This window comes from Atractosteus spatula, chromosome 12, assembly GCF_055471065.1.
Source record: "Atractosteus spatula isolate fAtrSpa1 chromosome 12, fAtrSpa1.hap1, whole genome shotgun sequence".
Lineage (NCBI taxonomy): Eukaryota > Metazoa > Chordata > Actinopteri > Semionotiformes > Lepisosteidae > Atractosteus > Atractosteus spatula.
The window spans coordinates 27354353-27373224 of NC_142717.1; the positions used below are offsets into that span (position 1 = coordinate 27354353).

At 40.3% G+C, this 18872-nt stretch overlaps 2 protein-coding genes across 2 annotated transcripts; one reads left to right on the forward strand and one right to left on the reverse strand.

Moving 5' to 3' along the window:
* Positions 1-823: 823 nt before the first annotated feature.
* LOC148822836 (putative flap endonuclease 1 homolog) lies at positions 824-10621 on the reverse strand. Its single transcript, XM_088929669.1, has 11 exons — positions 10535-10621; positions 7870-7948; positions 7290-7392; positions 6110-6158; positions 5458-5519; positions 4699-4835; positions 4148-4208; positions 3533-3664; positions 2853-3004; positions 2295-2433; positions 824-1039 (listed from the first exon to the last, which is right to left on the reverse strand). Exons 1-11 carry the CDS (start codon positions 10614-10616, stop codon positions 839-841), a joined length of 1197 nt encoding a protein of 398 aa, XP_088785795.1. The 5' UTR covers positions 10617-10621; the 3' UTR covers positions 824-838.
* Positions 10622-13027: 2406 nt separating this feature from the next.
* On the forward strand, positions 13028-18696 carry LOC148822837 (transmembrane protein 276-like). Its single transcript, XM_088929056.1, has 3 exons — positions 13028-13167; positions 14098-14200; positions 15447-18696. The coding sequence occupies exons 2-3, from the start codon at positions 14111-14113 to the stop codon at positions 15960-15962; spliced, it is 606 nt and encodes a 201-aa protein (XP_088785182.1). The 5' UTR covers positions 13028-13167; positions 14098-14110; the 3' UTR covers positions 15963-18696.
* Positions 18697-18872: the final 176 nt, after the last annotated feature.

Consider the following 18872-nt stretch of genomic DNA (forward strand, 5'->3'; position numbering starts at 1 on the left):
AGAAGGATTCAGTTAGAGCATTTGGCTTTTGAGTAAAATATTAAGTTTTAAAAAATGTGAAGGCATCATTTAATAATTTCCCAAAAAGGAGCACCAGAGATAGGGTCTGAGTGTTTTTGCAAGGCACCGTACACGGTGAGCCATTGATGAAAAAATATGTTGAAAGAGCTGTTACTTCATATGAAAAGGCCTAAGACAAGTCTCATATGAGAACGTCATAACGAGAATAGATTTTTGTATCACCCCACGTTCGTACTGAGGTAGACTACTGATTGAGTGACTCTCGTTCTTAATACTATAATAGTACCCAAAACTGATGTTGTTATTTCAATGTAAAAATTAAGCACCTTTAAATCATTAAGTGTAAGACAATAAAAAACTAATTATTAGGTCCATGAAAAGCCGGTCATAAACTCACACTGACCCACTGTTTCATCTGTAGTGGATCTTCCCTGTCTTCTTGAATATTTTTTTCAAAGGGTTTTGAAGTGCTCTACCAGAAAGCAGACAGTCGTAGATAAAAGCCAGGTCTCAAGAACAACTGGTTTACAGGGATCTCCTTTGTTCCTAACAGTTTCTATTCAGAGATAGAAGAAACATCAAGGTCCTACACACAGGACAGGCTAAAATAAAACTCCTGGGGATAGCAGGACATTGTTCTTCGCTTCGTTAGAAAGTCAATTTTAAGCAAAGGTGCTCTCGTAACGCTACATCTAGCTGCTGAGGAAAGGTAGAAGCTAGCAAAATGGATGGAGAGTTCAGAATGGAGCTTGGAATCAGCAAGCTAACAGCACAAGAACAATAGCGCAAGCATTCATGGAGCAGAGAAAGCCGTTGCTTACACCAGAGAAGCACAACACTGGGTAGGTGGAGGTGCCGGTCCACTCTGCAGAGGTACCCCCTCCTGCTCCCCCTCTTCCACGGCTTCGGGGGAGGGAGGAAATTCTGGGCCTCCTGGTTCTGTCATTGGCTCCCCAGACAACCGGGGACTGCGCCGTCTGGACCTCTTAATTTCGCTCTGCTCCAAAGTGTCAGCAGCCTGTCTCCACAAACACACAAAGATGTGTTTTAAGGAAAGAAGGAAAAGGAGAAATGTTGTCCATGGTAACTGTAACTGGGATTTCATACTTTATTACTCAATCCCTCATTGAGTTAATTCTTTAAAGACTTCGCAGTACAGTCTCAAATAATATGTTTGCTCCATACAGACCCATGATTAACAGGCTTATAACTGAACTGAGAATGTCCTTGCTTTCATACTGAAATGTTGGTTCTTGTCCTTCTTTAACCTGGTGCATGTGGTTTGTCACATGTTTGTATCGAAATTAATTAATAAGCACATCCTGCTTTTGCTTATGTAAGTATACTATTGTTCCTGTAAAGCCATTTTCACTCACAGCTTTTTATAGTGAATTTTATATCATGCAATTGTTTTCTTCCAATAATTTCAATTCTCAAACTGGAACTGGAACTGCAGTCCCGATTTCTCAGACTGGTAATTAAATCTCGGTAACAAAATAAATTCACTGACGTTACAGAAGAATGTTATCATTTTCGAATTAAGCACAAAATTGTGAACTTTGTGAAAGTTCTGTAACTTGCCACGTTATCGCAGACTCACATTCGAGTTCCGAGGAATTGCGACGTGAATTGGCCCTTGCTGCTCACTAGCCACTGTAATGACTAGCGTAATGTGATGTACAAGCAAATAAATACAGGTTGTGCAGCAGACATGTCACCACAGAAGAGTTCCATGTGATCTGCTTGTAGAGTTAACAAGTAGTATTTGTCGGCAAAACCCTCTCAAAATCTAAAGCAACTTTTCTATTGGACTAAAAGAGATGTATCCTCAAGCCTGCTTCTTTACAGAGTAAAAAGGTCGCAACATGTCAACAGACGTTTTGTTACCTCATTCTGAACCATAGAACATGGCACTATGTATACCTAGACATTTTGTGTATTTCGTGATAGAAAATTGGAAGTTTTATAACAATGTACATTTTACTTTTATTGAGGTTTGAAATGCACTCATTAATGCTGATTCTTTCTAACCCCGTAAGATAAAAATGGCATTGCAGTTCCCCTTTAATATTAACACTAGCAGCCCGTTAATCCCCCTAGTTTATGGCTCTATAACAACAACAGAGTATATGAGCTATCACTGTGTCAGTGAACGCCGACACGAATGAAGAGACCAACTTTTATTTTTGCACTGTCACTCCATGATACTACATGCAATCATTCAGAAATGTGCACCATCTCAAAAATCTCTGTCTGTGAGACACAAGCCTCACCTGTCTTCGACGTGTAACACTGTAGAATTCATTCAAGCACGTCTGCCTTTCACCATCCACCTCTTTCTCCTGCTGGTCTCTTTCTTTTTCTTGGATGTTGTTGCGAAACCTCTCCAGTCGCCTCCGAACCCGGTACTCTCTGCCAAAACACACACAAAGTTAAGGGTTGCAGTTTTATCTATTTTGTGTTGTCTCTTCATAACTGGAATAGCTTATGTTTTATGCTTACTCTTGACTCCGCAATTCACACAAGCAGCAGAGCTTGTAGACTAATCAGGTGCACTAGTCTGTTCCCCACACAGTGTAGTGCCAAAAGCATCAGTCTGGTGGAAGGAGCTCAGCTCTGACGATCTCTTCCTGGCCTTGCCACTTGCTTCGATGTCAACACCTGCCACCTTCGTTTTCATCTAAGTCAATATATGTCTGTTCTGAACGACCCTCAATTTGCAAGCCACCTGCTACTTGGGACAATCCTGACTGGCATTACATACGAGAGGAAAATTAAGAAAATCGTTCAAAATTATTTGCTAGGCAATTATGTTTAGGAACGCAACCCACTTCATGTTCTTCTCATAGCACAGGAGCTTCACCAGCCCCTCCTCGTCTGGCTCTGTCCAGTTAAATGGGTGGGTGAGTAGATCCCCCACTTCGGGATTTAGGAAGAGGCTGCGTACTTCCTGATAGTTCCAGGACATTGGAATACGATCAGTCTAAGAAAGAGGAGCGAAATTGGCACACATTGATTTTACCAAGGTTATGTGCAAACAATTCCACACAGCCAGTGGCAAATCTATAGCTATTTACTGTCTTAAAAAAATATTTTAAATAATATTCACCACTGTCATTGCAAGAGCTTTAATTCCAATGTATATGACATACTGCTACTACCTAGATATAAAGTGCACAGTCAGTTTACATACTGATCATTTGCTGTGAGATTCTAAACTTTTGTTTTATTCACCACATACAGACTGTTTTCACGGCTCAGCCAAATTACAGTGTGGTTTTATATTGCGTGTAAATTACACAAGACTTTGTCATAATAAAATAAATATTCTGCATGATCCCCCCATAACAGCACAGACATTTGTACTTCAAGTGAAAAAGAGAGTTTAGATTAAGTGAAAGGAGGTGACATGATTTACAGCAAAAGCACATGTGCTTCATTCTTGATAGCTGTTCAGATCTGTATATTACAGTGTAAGACCATGAATGGGTGTTAAATTGCTGTTTCCTACCTCTGCGCCAATTTGAAGGATGATGTTCTCAATGGTCTTGTGCTTCTGAATCAGGTCGAGGGCTTTGCGTGGCCCCAGGCCCCGGATCTTCTCACAGAAGTCACATCCCAGCAGGATGCACAGGTCCACAAACTACAGAGAGACAAGTTCGTGAAATTGAACACTTGATTTAAAAATAATTGGGTCATGTAACAGAAGAGATCCTGCTGAGTCATGTAACAGAGGTGATCCTGCTGAGTCATGTAACAGAGGTGATCCTACCAAATCGTGTAAGAGAGCTGATCCCGCTGAGTCATGTAACAGAGGTGATCCTGCAGCATTTCAGTAATGTGTGGGGACCCCTGTCTGGAGAACAGAGGGGAGGAGTCCGCTCCCATGGGAGTCGTACATGATTAATGTAACAGAATCCACCTCAAAGCACCTCAGAGCCAGAACAAAAACACTAACCTCACCACTGCATTTCAAAGGTCTTGATTAAAACCTAGACACAAACCAGTTTTCAAAGAGGTTGCTTGGGTAGGTGTGTTGTATTCTGTATTCTTAGCACACAAACCTATTTGCCCATCAAAATACCTTACCTGAGAAAATATAAAAGTAACCAACTTCAGTTCTCACCTGCTCATGAGTCAATCCCAGAATCTCCAACAATTTGGGAAGGGAATATTCCACAACCTCACTGAGAAGGGGAGAGAGAGAAAATGATAAACAGAGAAAATCTCATTGAAAAAACAACAGTAAAGCACAAGCTGAAAAGGCATCTGCAGTGACACTGCCAAACTTTAATACTGCCACACTAGTTGTTGAAATTACAATGAAACCCTTAAATTGTTTAATAGTGTTTGACCACACTGCTGAGATTGTGATTCTGTATTCAAGAATTGTATTTAAACATAGCTCAGAGCATATGTTTTAATGATTTTGTTTTTGATCCTGCTGCCAGTTTATAATGTATGAATGTCCTCTAGGCTGATTCTAACATAAAGACTTCCCCAGTGCTCAGACTGTTAAAGACACTCTCAGAAGGTCTAAGACAATTCTTCAGGACACAATTAGCCACAGACATCCCCAAACACTACAGGCATCCTCCATTTACACACTGAGATAAGGCCTAACAGAACAGGGATCACAGTGACGGGCAGGACAGAGAAATACTCTTCTCCTCTCACCCAGACTTTTTGGCATTCAGCTGGCGAAGCAGCAGCAGGCCTCCGAATGGCATGGTGTCCATGTCTTCTGAGGCCACAGCATGCACACGCCCACACTTCACCAGCTGGGCACACAGAGCCTCTGCCTCATTGGGGGCCTGGAGAGGGGTACAGAGGGCAGGGGTACAGTTAGAAAATGGGCGATCAGAGAAAGAGGGGCGGACGGACTGAGACAGAGAAAAGATAGTGGGGAGCCACGATTCTATTTGTTCACTTTTATGAGGACGCTTACCATTATGTCCTTAATGTAAAAAAACATAATTATTGTAAGAACACAATCGACACCGAGACAAAGGAGTCCCAGATCATGATAAAAAAACTGGAGAAAACGTATTCTCGTCAGAATCCCCACAGCTGTCAGACACAGAGAGTCTTGCTCGAGGAGAGAATAGTCTCCTGTCAAAGCCTAAAAGGTGCACTGAACATGATGCATTAAAATCAGAGCACAGCACCGAAGAGGACAAGGTTTTGTTTCCAATTTCTATGTTAATTAAGCACAGCTAATAATTTGTTCTGACATAAGTACAGTATTCTGCATTACATAATGATGTACAGTAATATATTATATAATATGGCTTATATGGGTTGCACCTGCATTTACTTTGGCAATGCTCGTTCACATGGTCATGCCAATACAGCATCTCTGCAGACAGAGACAGAAGCAGAGAGGCCCGGCAGTTAAAAGAAAGAGGGGTTGAGGGGCAAGGAGGTGAAGCTCACCTGCAGGAAGGGCACACCCAGCAGCTGCAGGAGCTGTTTGCACTCCTGCTTCTCGTTGGTGACTGGGAACACAAAGACAGCTGAATGAGGGCAAAGAGTTCTCACGGTGTTTTCGCAGAGTCTCGTAAAGTCTCACAGAGTCTCAAAGCATTCTCACAGTCTCATTAAGTCTCACAGAGTCTCGCAGAATCACACCACACAGAGTTTCAAAGCATTCTGAGTCTCATTAAGTCTCACGGAGTCTCACAGAATCACACAGAGTCTCAAAGTATTCTAACAGAGTCTCATAAAGTCTCACAGTGTTCTCAGTGTTTCACAGAGCTCTCAAAGAGTCTTTACAGCCTCAGTGTCTTGCAGTGTTCTCACGGAGTTTCATAAAGTTTCACAAAGGTCTCACACTCTCACTAAGGAAGCACAGTGTCCTTTCAGTGTCTTCATGTTTACATTGCCTTGAGACAGTGAGTGTACCTACAGTATGTGTCAGTGTGTCTGCATATTTTAGCGTTAGGATAAATCTATAATAATAATTTTGATCACTCTATGTAACATAATTTCAGTCTCTCCGCCAGTGGCCGCAGGATGTGTTTTAATGTCAGTATATCAGTTTGTGTGTTTCCATTTGTGAGGATAACATTTGTGAGGTGTTTCTCACCTCCTCTCGATTTTAGATCCCAGCCTCCTGTCTCTGCACGTTTCTTCAGCTGCAAAAAAAAACCCCAGTATATTACAGCAGCACCACAGACAGCACTGACAATCCTACAGTCAGCAGTGCCCTTGTTTGCCTTAAAATTCCACATTTCTCTCCACTGTGTAAATGGATAAATATACAGTATACAATAACTTCACAACTTAGTGGGCCCATTTTCAAAGCTTTCTGTTCTGGCTGATTTTTCTTAGCTTTCCATGACCATTAATAATTTGTGTTTTTAAGTTTATACAAATATTCCATAAAAAAGAGCTAAGACCTCTGGAGACAAATAAAGATCTAAACCTTATTCTTAAGGTTAAGAAGTCCTGAAAGGTTTCAGAAAATACTAGAGTCACTGTCTGCTGTTGGTAAAAAAAAAACCCAGAAACAATTTCTTGTGGAAAACACCTTTAGAAAACTGTATTCAAGGTTCATCTTGAAAAGACCAAAAGAATCAGAATTTTACAAACACAGATCTCTATTGCTCATGTCAGACAGATCCTCCGGTGATGGAGGGATCAAGTGAAGGAGTGTATTTAGAATAAACGAACTTACTGGTTATTTCCATTTGCGATGGAGAGGAAAAGTAGAAACTCTTCTCTTTGTACAGCTTAACTCTAGTCAGAACAATGCAGGTTTTCTAGATCTCCTCAAATCATTCAGTGCTAAAGACTTTTGAAAAGTGATAAATTGGTTCACTTGAGATCAGGACTGACTCAATCAGGTCATTAAGAGCAGAGGCAGAACACAAACCTGCTGACTCCAGGATAAATCAAATTGGGAAGATTTGGCAAACGTTAGGTCCTCCTGGATAACATAGCTGTGATTGCTGTAGTCGTGCATAATCTGTGCCTTTCTGCATGTCTCACAGCACTTCACTCAAACAAATGCATATATCTGCAGAAAAAAGTAACTTCATGGAGGAAAGGGTGAAAGGAAAAGTACTTAGATGTTAGAAGTACCTGTGAAGCGTGTACCTGTGAAGAGAGTCTGTAGGCTTTTAAGAGGTTCTCTTGGTAAGTTTCTACAGAAATTGTGCAGTTACAATGTGTTTTTCATCTTTGATTCCACAAGACTTTACTCTGTGTTAACAGGCTGTACCACAATACAATGTCAGAAGAGTGAGGGTCTGTAGAGGACTCACCAAATTCATCTTCTGCTCAGGGGGGCAACCATCAAACACATAGACAGGCATAATGTCGTGCTCCAGGAAGTGCAGCGTGCGGTAGAACAGGCCGCTGAGGGGACTGTGGGATGAGACAACAGCACTCATTACATGCCTGCCTGCCTGTCCTTACAGACCTCTGTCTCTCTTCACATCACACATCTCCTCTTTCTGCAGCTGCGTTAACTGCTCCCAAATCAATTGCTCACTCACAACTAATCAAAAAGTCTTTATGGTTTCCCTTGTTTGTAATTAGTGTTACTAACAATAACCTATCCAGTGAGCCGGTACCTAAGAACATAATAAAGGTAACAACCTTTACACAGGAACAAGTTAAGGTTTATCCCATGCTGAAAACAGAAGAAACACAACATTCTGGCTGTGGAGCCTTTCTTTTCTCCTCTTTCCATCTTTGAATAAAACTTTACGTGATCCTTTGCAGTCGGGCATGTTGATGCAGCTACCTACTTGAACCTTTGTATATGCTTTTAATATGCCTTTTCACCCATTGTGGCTGCTAGTACTGTAGCTACAGTTGCTAGCTGACCCGGAGCCTCACCTCAGGATGATTCCATGTCCCATGGCAGCCGTGCGAAGCTGATGCAGCACAACGGCGATGTCCAGAGCAATGATCTTTCCTGAGAGAAGACAGACAGAACTACTCACCGCAGATTAACACAGCACCCTCTCCCCCATCAGCAGAGAAGCTGTTAGAATGTTCCAGGGAATCTGACCGACCGCACAAAAGTCAAGTGATAACAAATGAAAATGCCTTGTCAATATGAAACAATACAGGAAAGTCATTTAATTGTGCAAAACATCCTATGTGTCTTTATATATTGCATAGCCAGTGAACGACCAAGAGTACACATTGCTACTGGAGCCTGCACTCACTGCTGGTCAATACACTGTGTCTTCACACTAAGTGGAGGCCATGAGCATGTACAGGTCCCAGGGTACACTGGGGCTGACCGATTGGCGTGACTTATCAGTTACTCATCTGGTTATCGTTTATTGCCATTACTGTTGAGCTGGTCCCAGTTGCTGTCTGTGTCCACATTTTTGTCATGTGTCTGTTAACCTAATGTGTCAGGGAGTGGGCACGTTTGCAAAGGTACTGAGTTCCCTGTCTTCAATTGTCCATTCACTAAGGACCATAAAATACATTTCCTTATCTGATTTTGACAAGGAGTCATAAGTATCTCTGTTGCCCCCTCCTGTGTATGATTCACAGTCGTATCTGTTTAAGAACTTTAAAAACTATATCCGGTTTTATTCTTTGATTAGCTGTAGCTTATCACTGGACGTCACTTCAGATTCTTACTCCACTTTAGTAGCTATACAAGTGAATCGGAAGACATTTTGAAACAAACAGGGCCTCATGCATTTGGAATTGGATGAAACTGCCACACACCCTTAAGCAAATGCACAAATGTACTAATAGAACAATACAAAGCAATTAACTTTGTCATCACCTCCAAGATAAAAGTTTAAAATGTAAAAGGCTTTGAATTTGCTTTTGAGCAAATTAAAAACAAACTTGTTCAGACATGCTGTAAAACTACATGCAAAGGAAAAAAAACATGCTTTTCTCTAGCTTTTCTCTAGCCAGTGTTGTGGAGACGTGGTTAGAGCTCTGCTGTTTAATACAGAGGTTGGTGGTTCAAATCATGCTCAATGGAGATCACACTGCTTTGTTAGGAAATATAATGGTGACTTTATAATTAGAAATACATATGTTAAAAAAACGTATTATAATGTTTATTACCACCCCGATCTGGAAACGCCAACGGGATGTTTTCACGTCTAGTCTCAAATCTACAGTCTTCGCACCCTCACACATGGGCGAATGAGGAAGCAGAGGAAGCCTTTAGTTTTTGAACACGTCGCAAGCAACGTAACCCGGTACCTTCTGTACTGTTTCGTTAGAGAGGCGTGCGGGTGACCCGGAGACTGCAGAGGTCGGAGTGTAGCTCTGACTTTGTCGGTCAACCACATCTCGACCCCTCAGCAATATTCAGCCATTGTGCGCCTCGGCGTGTCGAATCCCAGGTCACAAGGGGTCAGAGACTCAACCAAGGCTAAACCTGTGATCCAGCTGCTATCCGGAGCCAACCAGGAGGCCCTTCTATGGTTTATATACAATTTCCACAAGTGTTCTGTAAATTAATATAATAATTACCTGTGACAGTTCACCTCCATTGCTCCTCAGTATGACAAAAAATAGTTCAAATTAAATAGTTATTTCGTAGGTTTCGGAGACAACCCATATTCATCCCAGAGGAAACAACAATACTCGGGAAACTTCTAATCGTTCAGAAAGGTACCTACAGTATGCCTCCTCCCAGAGAAGGACGAGAAGCAGTACTGGACTGACATCTGTTCTAGTCAGAATTATTAAATGACAATTAAAATTGAAATACTGTCAATGAAACACTTCGCGGTTTGTGTGGTTCACTGGAAAGTGTCTATTTTTCTGCGCATTATTTATGTTTAATTATTGTGCTCTTCACTGACGCTGGTTGTACTGTACTGTTAGGGCAACGAGACAGAAAAAATAACCGTGCTCGCCCATCTCGAAAGGAAATGGTAAATTAAGGGAACACTACTGTGTAGTGTGATTCTTATTATTTGATTGATGGTTATTCTTAAACTACCGTTTACATAAAGACACGTCAAATAAATTCACAGTACTGTATCTTTAATGCAAATCCCTTTACCGTCCTCCCCACCAGTCCCACACAATATCTTGGAAAAATGCATCTGCGCCGGCGTGCGGTTACACGGGGTAAATAAAAGTATTAAAGAGAAAATGTTGCTGTCACTGCGTTTTCTTGGAACCACCACAGAGTATTATCATCAGTCTAATGCAAACAAGATGTGGATACCCTTAAATAATTATTTGCAATATAAAATAATCCTGCAGTTGCATTAATATTGTGCAATTTTGCACCCCAATTGCATATTCAAGTACACCAATAATTCCCTCAATTTCCATTCGATTTACCAAATCCAAACGGTTATTTATATTTTACGGCGCTTTATGCATGAAATACTAAAATGGCAGCTATGTGCAGTTCATTATTTTTTCTTTCTGATACCAAAATATTTTTTTTCTATAACACGCTGGAGGTCTTTAGAATTCTTTGTCCCCGCAGCAACAGCCATCCGCGTTGTCACAGAAACCGCAGAGCTGGGAGGGCGGTAACCACTTCCCTACTAACCTGCATAGTCGCTTATCAGTTTGTAAGACACGGCGTCTGGCGCTTCATTGCGTATTAATTCGGCTAGTTTGATAATCCCCATCGTTAAAATCACTCGGTAACCACTTAAACTATTGATCGAATAGTACTGGTTCAGGAAACAACTAAAACTAGTCTTTTCCTGTCAGATGGATCCGGTTTATACTGCTGGCGGATTATTTGAAATTTCTGTATTAGTAGCCCGAAACCTGTACAGTATGAATTTGAGAATTATAACTTTGGTTTGCTATCGCTTTTGACTATCTTATTTGCCTTGAAAGGCAAAGTTACGGTAGAAAATTCATCGCCGCCGTTATTTAATAGTGAATAGATGGTACGAAAATAAAAAAATAGAAACAAAATATGATAAAAAGAGTGAGAAAACAATCTTAAAATATAGCCCCGAATCATTAAAATCAGGTCTCAAAATATTAAATCCCAATAAGGGAAGCAGGCAAAGCTATTCTGTAAGTTGAAGTTTCGATCTTTTCCAAACTTAAAACACACCAAAAATAACGTTTTATCTTATACAATAGCTATTCTAAATAAGCACGATTTAGTTCTCTGTTTTCATGTTTTCAGCGTATGTACTTAATAGCAGATTAATCTTAATTATTTGGCCTATTGCAAACAGGAATGTTTATTTTCACACCTGATAATTTTTCGTTTTTTTAGTTAGCCGTATTAATCATTTAGTAATAAAACATTTTTCAACTGCCATTAGTGGCGAGCCTGTCATCGCTCTAAAACAAACTGCTAGTGTAGAAACATGTTTATGGAAATTATCATTAACATTTTGCCAACGAGGAATTACAATTTCTCCAAAGAAAGTTTACTTTTGAAGCATTACGGGTGTTGATTATTGTCTTGTCTTGTGATATTGAAATCTTAAATTGCCCCCCTGGGGATGAATAAAGTATTTTGAATTGAACGAATTTTCAGCTGATGTATTCCAGATTTTCAGCTATAGGAAATGGATAATCTTTAAAATTCGATAAATCAAATCCGTTCTAGGGATTTCTGAGACGAAATAATATTAACAATGACAACAATCCCATTCTTACATTTTTGTTTTTGTAATAAAATAATCACTTTATAGTTACTACACTTAAACCAACTTTACAATTTACGCTTGGGTATAACCAGTAGCCACGGAACTGCTCAAAGAATTATTTACTGCACTAATTATCTGCAGACATCATAAAGTTATTAGAAGCATACTGTAAGTAATAGACCCATTGGCGATAACGAGTCTCCTGGACGATCTAATTAAAATATACCATCACAACATGCTTTATTCTTGCCATACATATTGTACTGGTAACCAAAATCGTCTCCTTAGATAACCTCAGATGGTTATTGACACAGAATTCGCAAAGAACAATACAACTGTTACATTATAATCATACAGTATAACCTACTGTAAATACTTCCCCGTAAGAAAATGTGAACCATTTCCTGGTCAGATTAAAAAAGGAGAAAAATGAAGGAGTCAAATATTCGAATGCGTCGTAAATTTGGAAACAATACAATGAATTTAATCTAAAATTGAATAAGGACTGCAAAATGTGAGACAGCCGAATGCAATAGAATGAGTAACCAACGAAAAATAAAACTACTACCCTTACTTTTGTTGTATTTTAAATTGGTCATTCCTATATCGCACGTTTCGTTGCGTTACACGTTGTCTTCTTTAAAATCACAATTTAGGTAACAGGATCGTCGTACAGAAGTACTGTAGTAAACTCTTATAGATACTGTGCATTACGTGAAGAGAAAAACAGTAAAATTAGTTCAAACAACGCAGTTTTCGCTGGGAGAATCAGAAAGAGATATTGTCTTTCACCCCTAACAGGCTCCCCCTGCAGAAATCACAACTTCACTCGCTACTCTGAGATCCCCGCCAGCATAAAGTTAAACACAGATCATACAGTATGTAGTTCGAAGATCACACATTAGCGTCCTGTACGCAGCTGTTCTCTGTATCCGAAAAACAATACAATGGTTTTTGTGCCTCGCGAATCGCCACCCAGTAAGACAGTGGTTAGTAACTCCAATTTTGCTACAAACGAAGGTTATCTGTTATAAATAAACTTAACCTTTGTTACACGGCTAAAGCGCTGCTTGGAGCAATGCGTTGCCTAATTGTTGCATTCCAAATAAAAAGGATCTGCAAGTGAGCGAAACTCATAAAGCTGTTTCAAACGCGGGCAATGTCGATGTACTGTGGCGGTTTTATACACATTTCTCGCAGGGAGATAGGTAACTGAAACTAATACAATGTATCAGACCAAAACCTCTCGTCTACAAACTGAGCTGCGACTGGTGTAGCATTTCAAGAAGATGCAACTGCACTCGATTTGAGCAACGTTTGCCAGTCACAGCTGCATCACGTGGCTGGGGTGGTACTTCAGCTTTCTAGGCCCCGGATATTTGTGAGCAAGCCTCCTATAGCACCGCTGCCCTCGGCTCCTCCTTGTTCCGAGGAGTTGAGCGGATGGAGTAGCGAATCACAGCCTCGTCCCCGGCCGAATGCGCCCTATGTCCGTGTGACCGCAGCGCCGCTCTCGCTAGCGAGATCCGCTTCAGCATCCAGACTTCAGTACATGTATACGGTACAGTTTATGTGAAACAGTTGGTAACTAAGTACCTTGTTTCCTTACTAAGGTAACGCACGTTGTGGGTCTTTGACATCGCCATTCGATCATAAATCACGCATTAATTCACATATGGTCTACCTCTTTATCGTATGAAAATAATGGAGATTATTAGGGGAAGGTTAAGAGTTGGCGTCCGTCAAAGCCTTAGAAACTCCTGCTTTATGGTGTCTGCGCCACTTAACGAGCGAGAGAGTTTTCTGACTTTATCTTCACCTAATCTGATAATAACTGCATCTCTCGTGATTCTTTTTTGCTGATCATTTTAAGAGACCAATCATAGATTTCCGGATGTTGTAAAAAACTTTATGTTAATACTGGAAATCTGAAATAACCATTATTCTGTGATCGTTGGTTTCAGTGCAAATCACCTGTTTTTAATCGCGTTTTTAAGTAATTTGAAACTCACCACTTGTTGTCTTTAAATAAAATATTGCTTGCGTAGATCAATCAAACTGGCTATACCAGAGAGACAATGTGGGGAACCTTACAGACATATCACAAAATCTACTACAGATAGATAACTATCTTTATAGCTTTAGAAAGTTCTTAACTTTGTCAGAGACAGTAGCTTCTTAATGTGATGCTGCACTTTAAAAGGAATATTCCTTCCCTTAAAACACATTTAAACTTGGCAATTATTGCTTAAACAGGGGAAGGAACCTTTGAAAACTTGTTAATTGCAGGATGGGGTTTCTTATTTTTTCATATATTTTCAGTCAAGACCTTGTTCACATTTCCAGTCTCCTCTAATGAAAGGATAATGTTTTCTGACAATGCGAGACTTTCACCTGTTACAGGCCAGGCTGTCATTGTTTATTGATCCCTATGGCCTGGAGCTCACAGAAACCGTGAGCTGGGTGTACTGTATGTTGGGCATCATTCTAGGTGCAGGAGTCTGATGGCCGAGAGTCCAGTCCGGTGGATCATCAGCATCTCAAATCTGATCCTGTTTCTCTCCTCATTGTACTCGGCTCGCCAGCTTGTAAAGGTAACTTTGGGCATTCTTTATTCAGGTAGATAGCTGCGTCAGCATGCGTAGGCTGCAAAGGAACAAGTAAAAGTTTATTCCATGCCGAAAAGAGAAGAAAAGAAACACAACGTTTTGGCTGTGGAGTCTTTCTCGGGTTCTTCTTCGTTTTTTTGTTCAGTTTGATGTTTTATGAACCAGAATTGGCCAGAATAAGAATTCAGGATTCTTGCAGACCCTGATTTCAATGTATTTTTATTCATTTAGTGTCCGCGACAGTTGTAGCAAAATATAAAAACATAAGATTACCACTGAAAGGACTCCAGACACGCATCTAGCTTGTTGAATCCTTGAACATCAGCTTTGTTACTGATGTTGGGGAGTTTATTTCAGACTCCCATGATAGGGTACTGTATATCACCAGTGACAGGAAGATTTTGAGGCTGAAGCAACAAACCCAATGCTGTTAAGGATATTAAAACACATGGTAATGTGCACAAATTATTGCTGTAATGAAATTAATTGCCTATTCGATCTGTATCACTTTTCTGGCTATCCTGTCTGCAGGTCCAAGTTTAATGCTGGTTCATTGTAGTTGATTATTCAACATATTAGTTAAATATTACTGACAAACGGTAATTTGTCAGAGCGGGCAGAACGGTGGCTCTGTGGCTAAGGATCTGCGCCTGTGGCTGGAAGGTTGCTGGTTCAAATCCTACAGCTGGCAGAGGAATCCTACTCCATTGGGCTCCTGAGCAAGGCCCTTAACACCAACTGCTCCAGGGGCGCCGTACAATGGCAGACCCTGCGCTCTGACCCCAGACTCTCTCCCTGTCTGTGTGTCTGTGTGTCTCATGGAGTGCAAGCTGGGGTATGCGAAAAGATCATTCCTAATGCAAGAAATTGTAAAGGGTTTAATAAAGTGATGTTGTTATTATTATTAATAGGTAAGCAGCCAACGGTTATACATTTTTTAGGTGCTAGCATGTCACTCATCATAAATAATATGTGACTTGGAGGTGTTGCTTTTCTTTTTATAAAAAAAAGGATTGGACCCGAACCCCCTCAAGGAAAAGATGTGAATCTGGTTTGTGCGCTACTCTGACTCCAAGTCTCAAATGGCAAAGACCATTCATAGATTTTCGGATGTTGTAAAAACTTGATGTTAATACTGGAAATCTGCAATAGCCATTATTCTGTGATCTTTAGCTTCAGTGCAAATCTAGCTCTCTTTTACTCAAGACACTTTCACTTTCTCCTTCTGCAGGACCACAGAGCACCTGCACTGGGATTTTTCCTGCTGGCGTCCTGCGCTGCAGTGGGGGTCCTCCCCGCCTCCAGTCCAGCCTTAGAGGCATTTCGGTGGGAGGCAGCATGGGCCAGCTGGGTGCTGTCACCAGCGCTGGTCACCTTTGGGTTCCTGTGGCTCAGCGAGGATCAATCCACAGCCTACACTCTGCTGGGGGGAGCCACCCTGCTCACGGCACTCTGTGATTGGCTGTCCGAAGAGGGCGTGGCAGTGATGTCACGCTGTGTGGCTTTATCTTCACTGGCATGTTCGCTCACTGTCTGTCTCTTCACCACAAACCACGCTGGGGCACTTGGGAGTCTGGCCCTGAGCCTGCCTGCCTTGTTGACCCCTGTGGTCAGAGGTCAGGCTCTCATTCCATTGATCACAGTTGAGGCCTCAGAGGTTATCCTGAACAGCCTGATGTCACTGGGGAGCTTTGCAACAGAGAGAGCTCTGTGCAAGTACCTGCAGGAGCTCAAGGGCCAGAGTTGAAATGGTACTACATTAGGGTGGTGGACCATGGAGTAAGGGCTGATGTTTGTTTTCAATGTCTTGACAGAAGTATGAAGCCACCCCTATACTAATTTATACTAGTATAGTATATAATACCCTTGGTACCTAGGTTTATAAGCGCAGATGTGTTAAGCCTGAGAGCAGCCTGTCACAGTGAGCTGCAATTGTAGGACTGAAGGTACATTCCACATCCCTGAGCTGTCAGCTTGGAAAGGGAAATTGATTCAACGATGATTTTTCACTCTGGTGTCCACAAGTTTGGAGCCAGCACAACATCATCTTGAAAAACTAGCAAGAAAGGAAGAATCTGCTGGCTAACCCCAAGCAATTCTATTGCAAAGCTGTCTCATCAAGAGCTATTCCAGTGTTCAAAACAAAATCACATCTCCAAGCATCTTAACAGCATGTCTCTCACATTAGTGACATTTTGTCCTAGTGATAGCATATTAGGCATATTAGGCAATGATAGCATAGAATATTGAAGCCTGACAGTACTGTCATACAAACATATGTAAAAGTGAAATGAGGTTAGGTTCAGGCAATTGGAAATCCAATGAAATCCAGTTTTTCAAAAATTCAGTTTTGAAAGCTGTTGATTTTTGTCTGTTGTTTAAGTTAAGAAAAGTCTTTTCCTGCATGTCGCCTTCTTGAAGGTTTTGTGTTATGTAACTTGTAGTGGTCTTCAACAAAAGATAGACCTTTTAGGTGTCTATCTTTTAAGGGTTAAGTACCCACTATAATGTTTTTACCAGATTAATTTTTCTGAACAAGGGATCTTATTAGCGACATTATAGATGGTGACATTGGACATGGTGACATTGGACATGGATATGAGATTACCAGCAAGTCAGATGTTGGTGTGGACTGTTGAACACACAACTTTTCAGTCTGTTTCTGTTGATTGTGCTTTCCAAATCTAATTTCCAAAAACTTTTTCCTTTCTTGCAAACTGCCCCTGTGAAGGGTAATTATGGGTACATGGTCATTAATTCAGTAGTCTGTAGTGTACACACCTCCTCTAGTGTAGGTCTTTTTGATACTTGTCATTTAAAAGAATTGGTGAGTCAGCTTTTGCTGTGTTTTAGATTTCTACATACTGTAGGTTATTTATGCCAGTTACTTAAGGTGCCCAAAGCTGTTTACAGCCACCTACAGTAAGTAGAATGTATACACTTCGAAAGTGAATAATACAATGTCCGAAAATGGGGAAAATCTATTGTTATGTTTAATTATTAATTTATTTAATTTATACTCGTTCCTAAAGTAACTTGCATTAGTGCCATTTTATAATGCTAGGTACTTTATATTGTACAAAGGTATAACGGCAGTGTCCTACTTTTATTATAATCCACAACCTTCCCTGCAGGAGATTAGAGTCATAACCCCTACTCCTCCATATAGCTTTCTGTTGAAGTGGTCAATTTACCTCTTGCAAAAGGCAATTATCTGTCAGTAACATATCAATACACTCTATATACAGAACGTTAAAATCACTCCAGAGTATTTTTTTCTTTTTCCTTGTGCCTTTGTCATGAACCCACTCACCAGACAAATTTGCTGTTTTCCCATAGTAATGAGGGGAGCGCTGACCACTGGATGTTCAGCATCCACAGTGAGCCTGGCTAAACACTTTGACTTGGCAATACTTTGGTTTTGAAAGATGGTATAATTAGAAGTGTGCATACTGTACCTGATGCAGCAGAATGTTTCCTCAGAAAGCTATGACTGGGTTAAGAAGCAATACAGCAATTATGTACTACCAGTTAATCTTATTGTAACAGCATTTAGGACTCTGACATGTTAAGCGAGTCTTTATAAATTCCGTATTTCAGTCATTCTGGTACTGTTCTGTTTTAGGAGGAGATTGTGTGTCGCTGTATAGAGAATTTTACTCTCATGGAAAGAAAATAGGTTCCATGTTTCTCTCAGAAAAGGTTTCTCACAATGTTAATAAAATAGTTTGTTTCTGATAGTGAGGTCATGTGTTATTTCTGACCCAAGAAAAGCATCCTGGTTATCTTTTTAAATGTTTTAGTAACAATAGAGTTGAAATTATTTTTAATGTTTTTTTTTCCTTTTAACTTTTGTTTTAAAAGCAGATTTTACCTGCACCGCTTATGCTGTTTGTGCTGAAAAAAAGGCTGAAAATCAAATTGGACACATTTATTATGTGTCATATTTAATTTTTATAAATTAATGGAACAGTATGAAAAGAGGAGACTATACCTTTCCATTTTATCGATGCATGGTTGAAGGTTTATGCTCCAGTGATATGGTGTAGCAGCTATATGCATTCCTCTGTTGTTTATCCTAAACAATACCACATTAGGTGGAACATGAGTAATGAAGTCACAAAATGCAAGAAATTTACAAGTAAAATGTGTCTTTCCTACTACCATTTTTTGGAAATTTATTAACTGAATGTGCACTAAATATAACTGCTTGAATTGTGCTCTAAACAGTGCAACAATTATCTATAAGAGCTGCATATATATATACACTGTATCAGAGATTTTAATCCAGGACCTAAGAGACAGCAATGCTGACTGCCTCACTGATACGACATCACTGAATTCAGAAATACATCCTCAATTTAAATGTTTGAAAACATACACATCTTGTGTTGTCCATCACAATAAAGGCTTCGGTATTTGCATTACAGAGCAGATATTGTTGCTGTTTCTCATCCTAATAAAGTATTTCATTTCTCAGACTGTGTTTTTAGTGTTGATTGAGTTTTTAAGGTATATTCCTCCCAGTAAAAAAAAAACACAAATTGATTATCTTCTTCTTAGAATTTGCCTTTGACTGTTTTTCCGGTTTAGGAATTATGTGACTGGTGTTGCCATAGAGAGATGAAGCCTTATCAATATCCATTGCTTCTCATCA

Excerpts from the sequence above, each read along its gene's own strand:
- LOC148822836 (XM_088929669.1), bottom strand. The coding sequence starts at position 10,616 with ATGGGGATTATCAAACTAGCCGAATTAATACGCAATGAAGCGCCAGAC. Across the intron at positions 4,836-5,457 it reads TGGGTGTGCCCTTCCTGCAG|GCCCCCAATGAGGCAGAGGC; the intron begins GTGAGCTTCACC and ends ACCCCTCTCCAG. Across the intron at positions 3,005-3,532 it reads TCCTTCAAATTGGCGCAGAG|ACTGATCGTATTCCAATGTC; the intron begins GTAGGAAACAGC and ends CCTCTTTCTTAG.
- LOC148822837 (XM_088929056.1), top strand. The coding sequence starts at position 14,111 with ATGGCCGAGAGTCCAGTCCGGTGGATCATCAGCATCTCAAATCTGATC. Across the intron at positions 14,201-15,446 it reads CGGCTCGCCAGCTTGTAAAG|GACCACAGAGCACCTGCACT; the intron begins GTAACTTTGGGC and ends CTCCTTCTGCAG.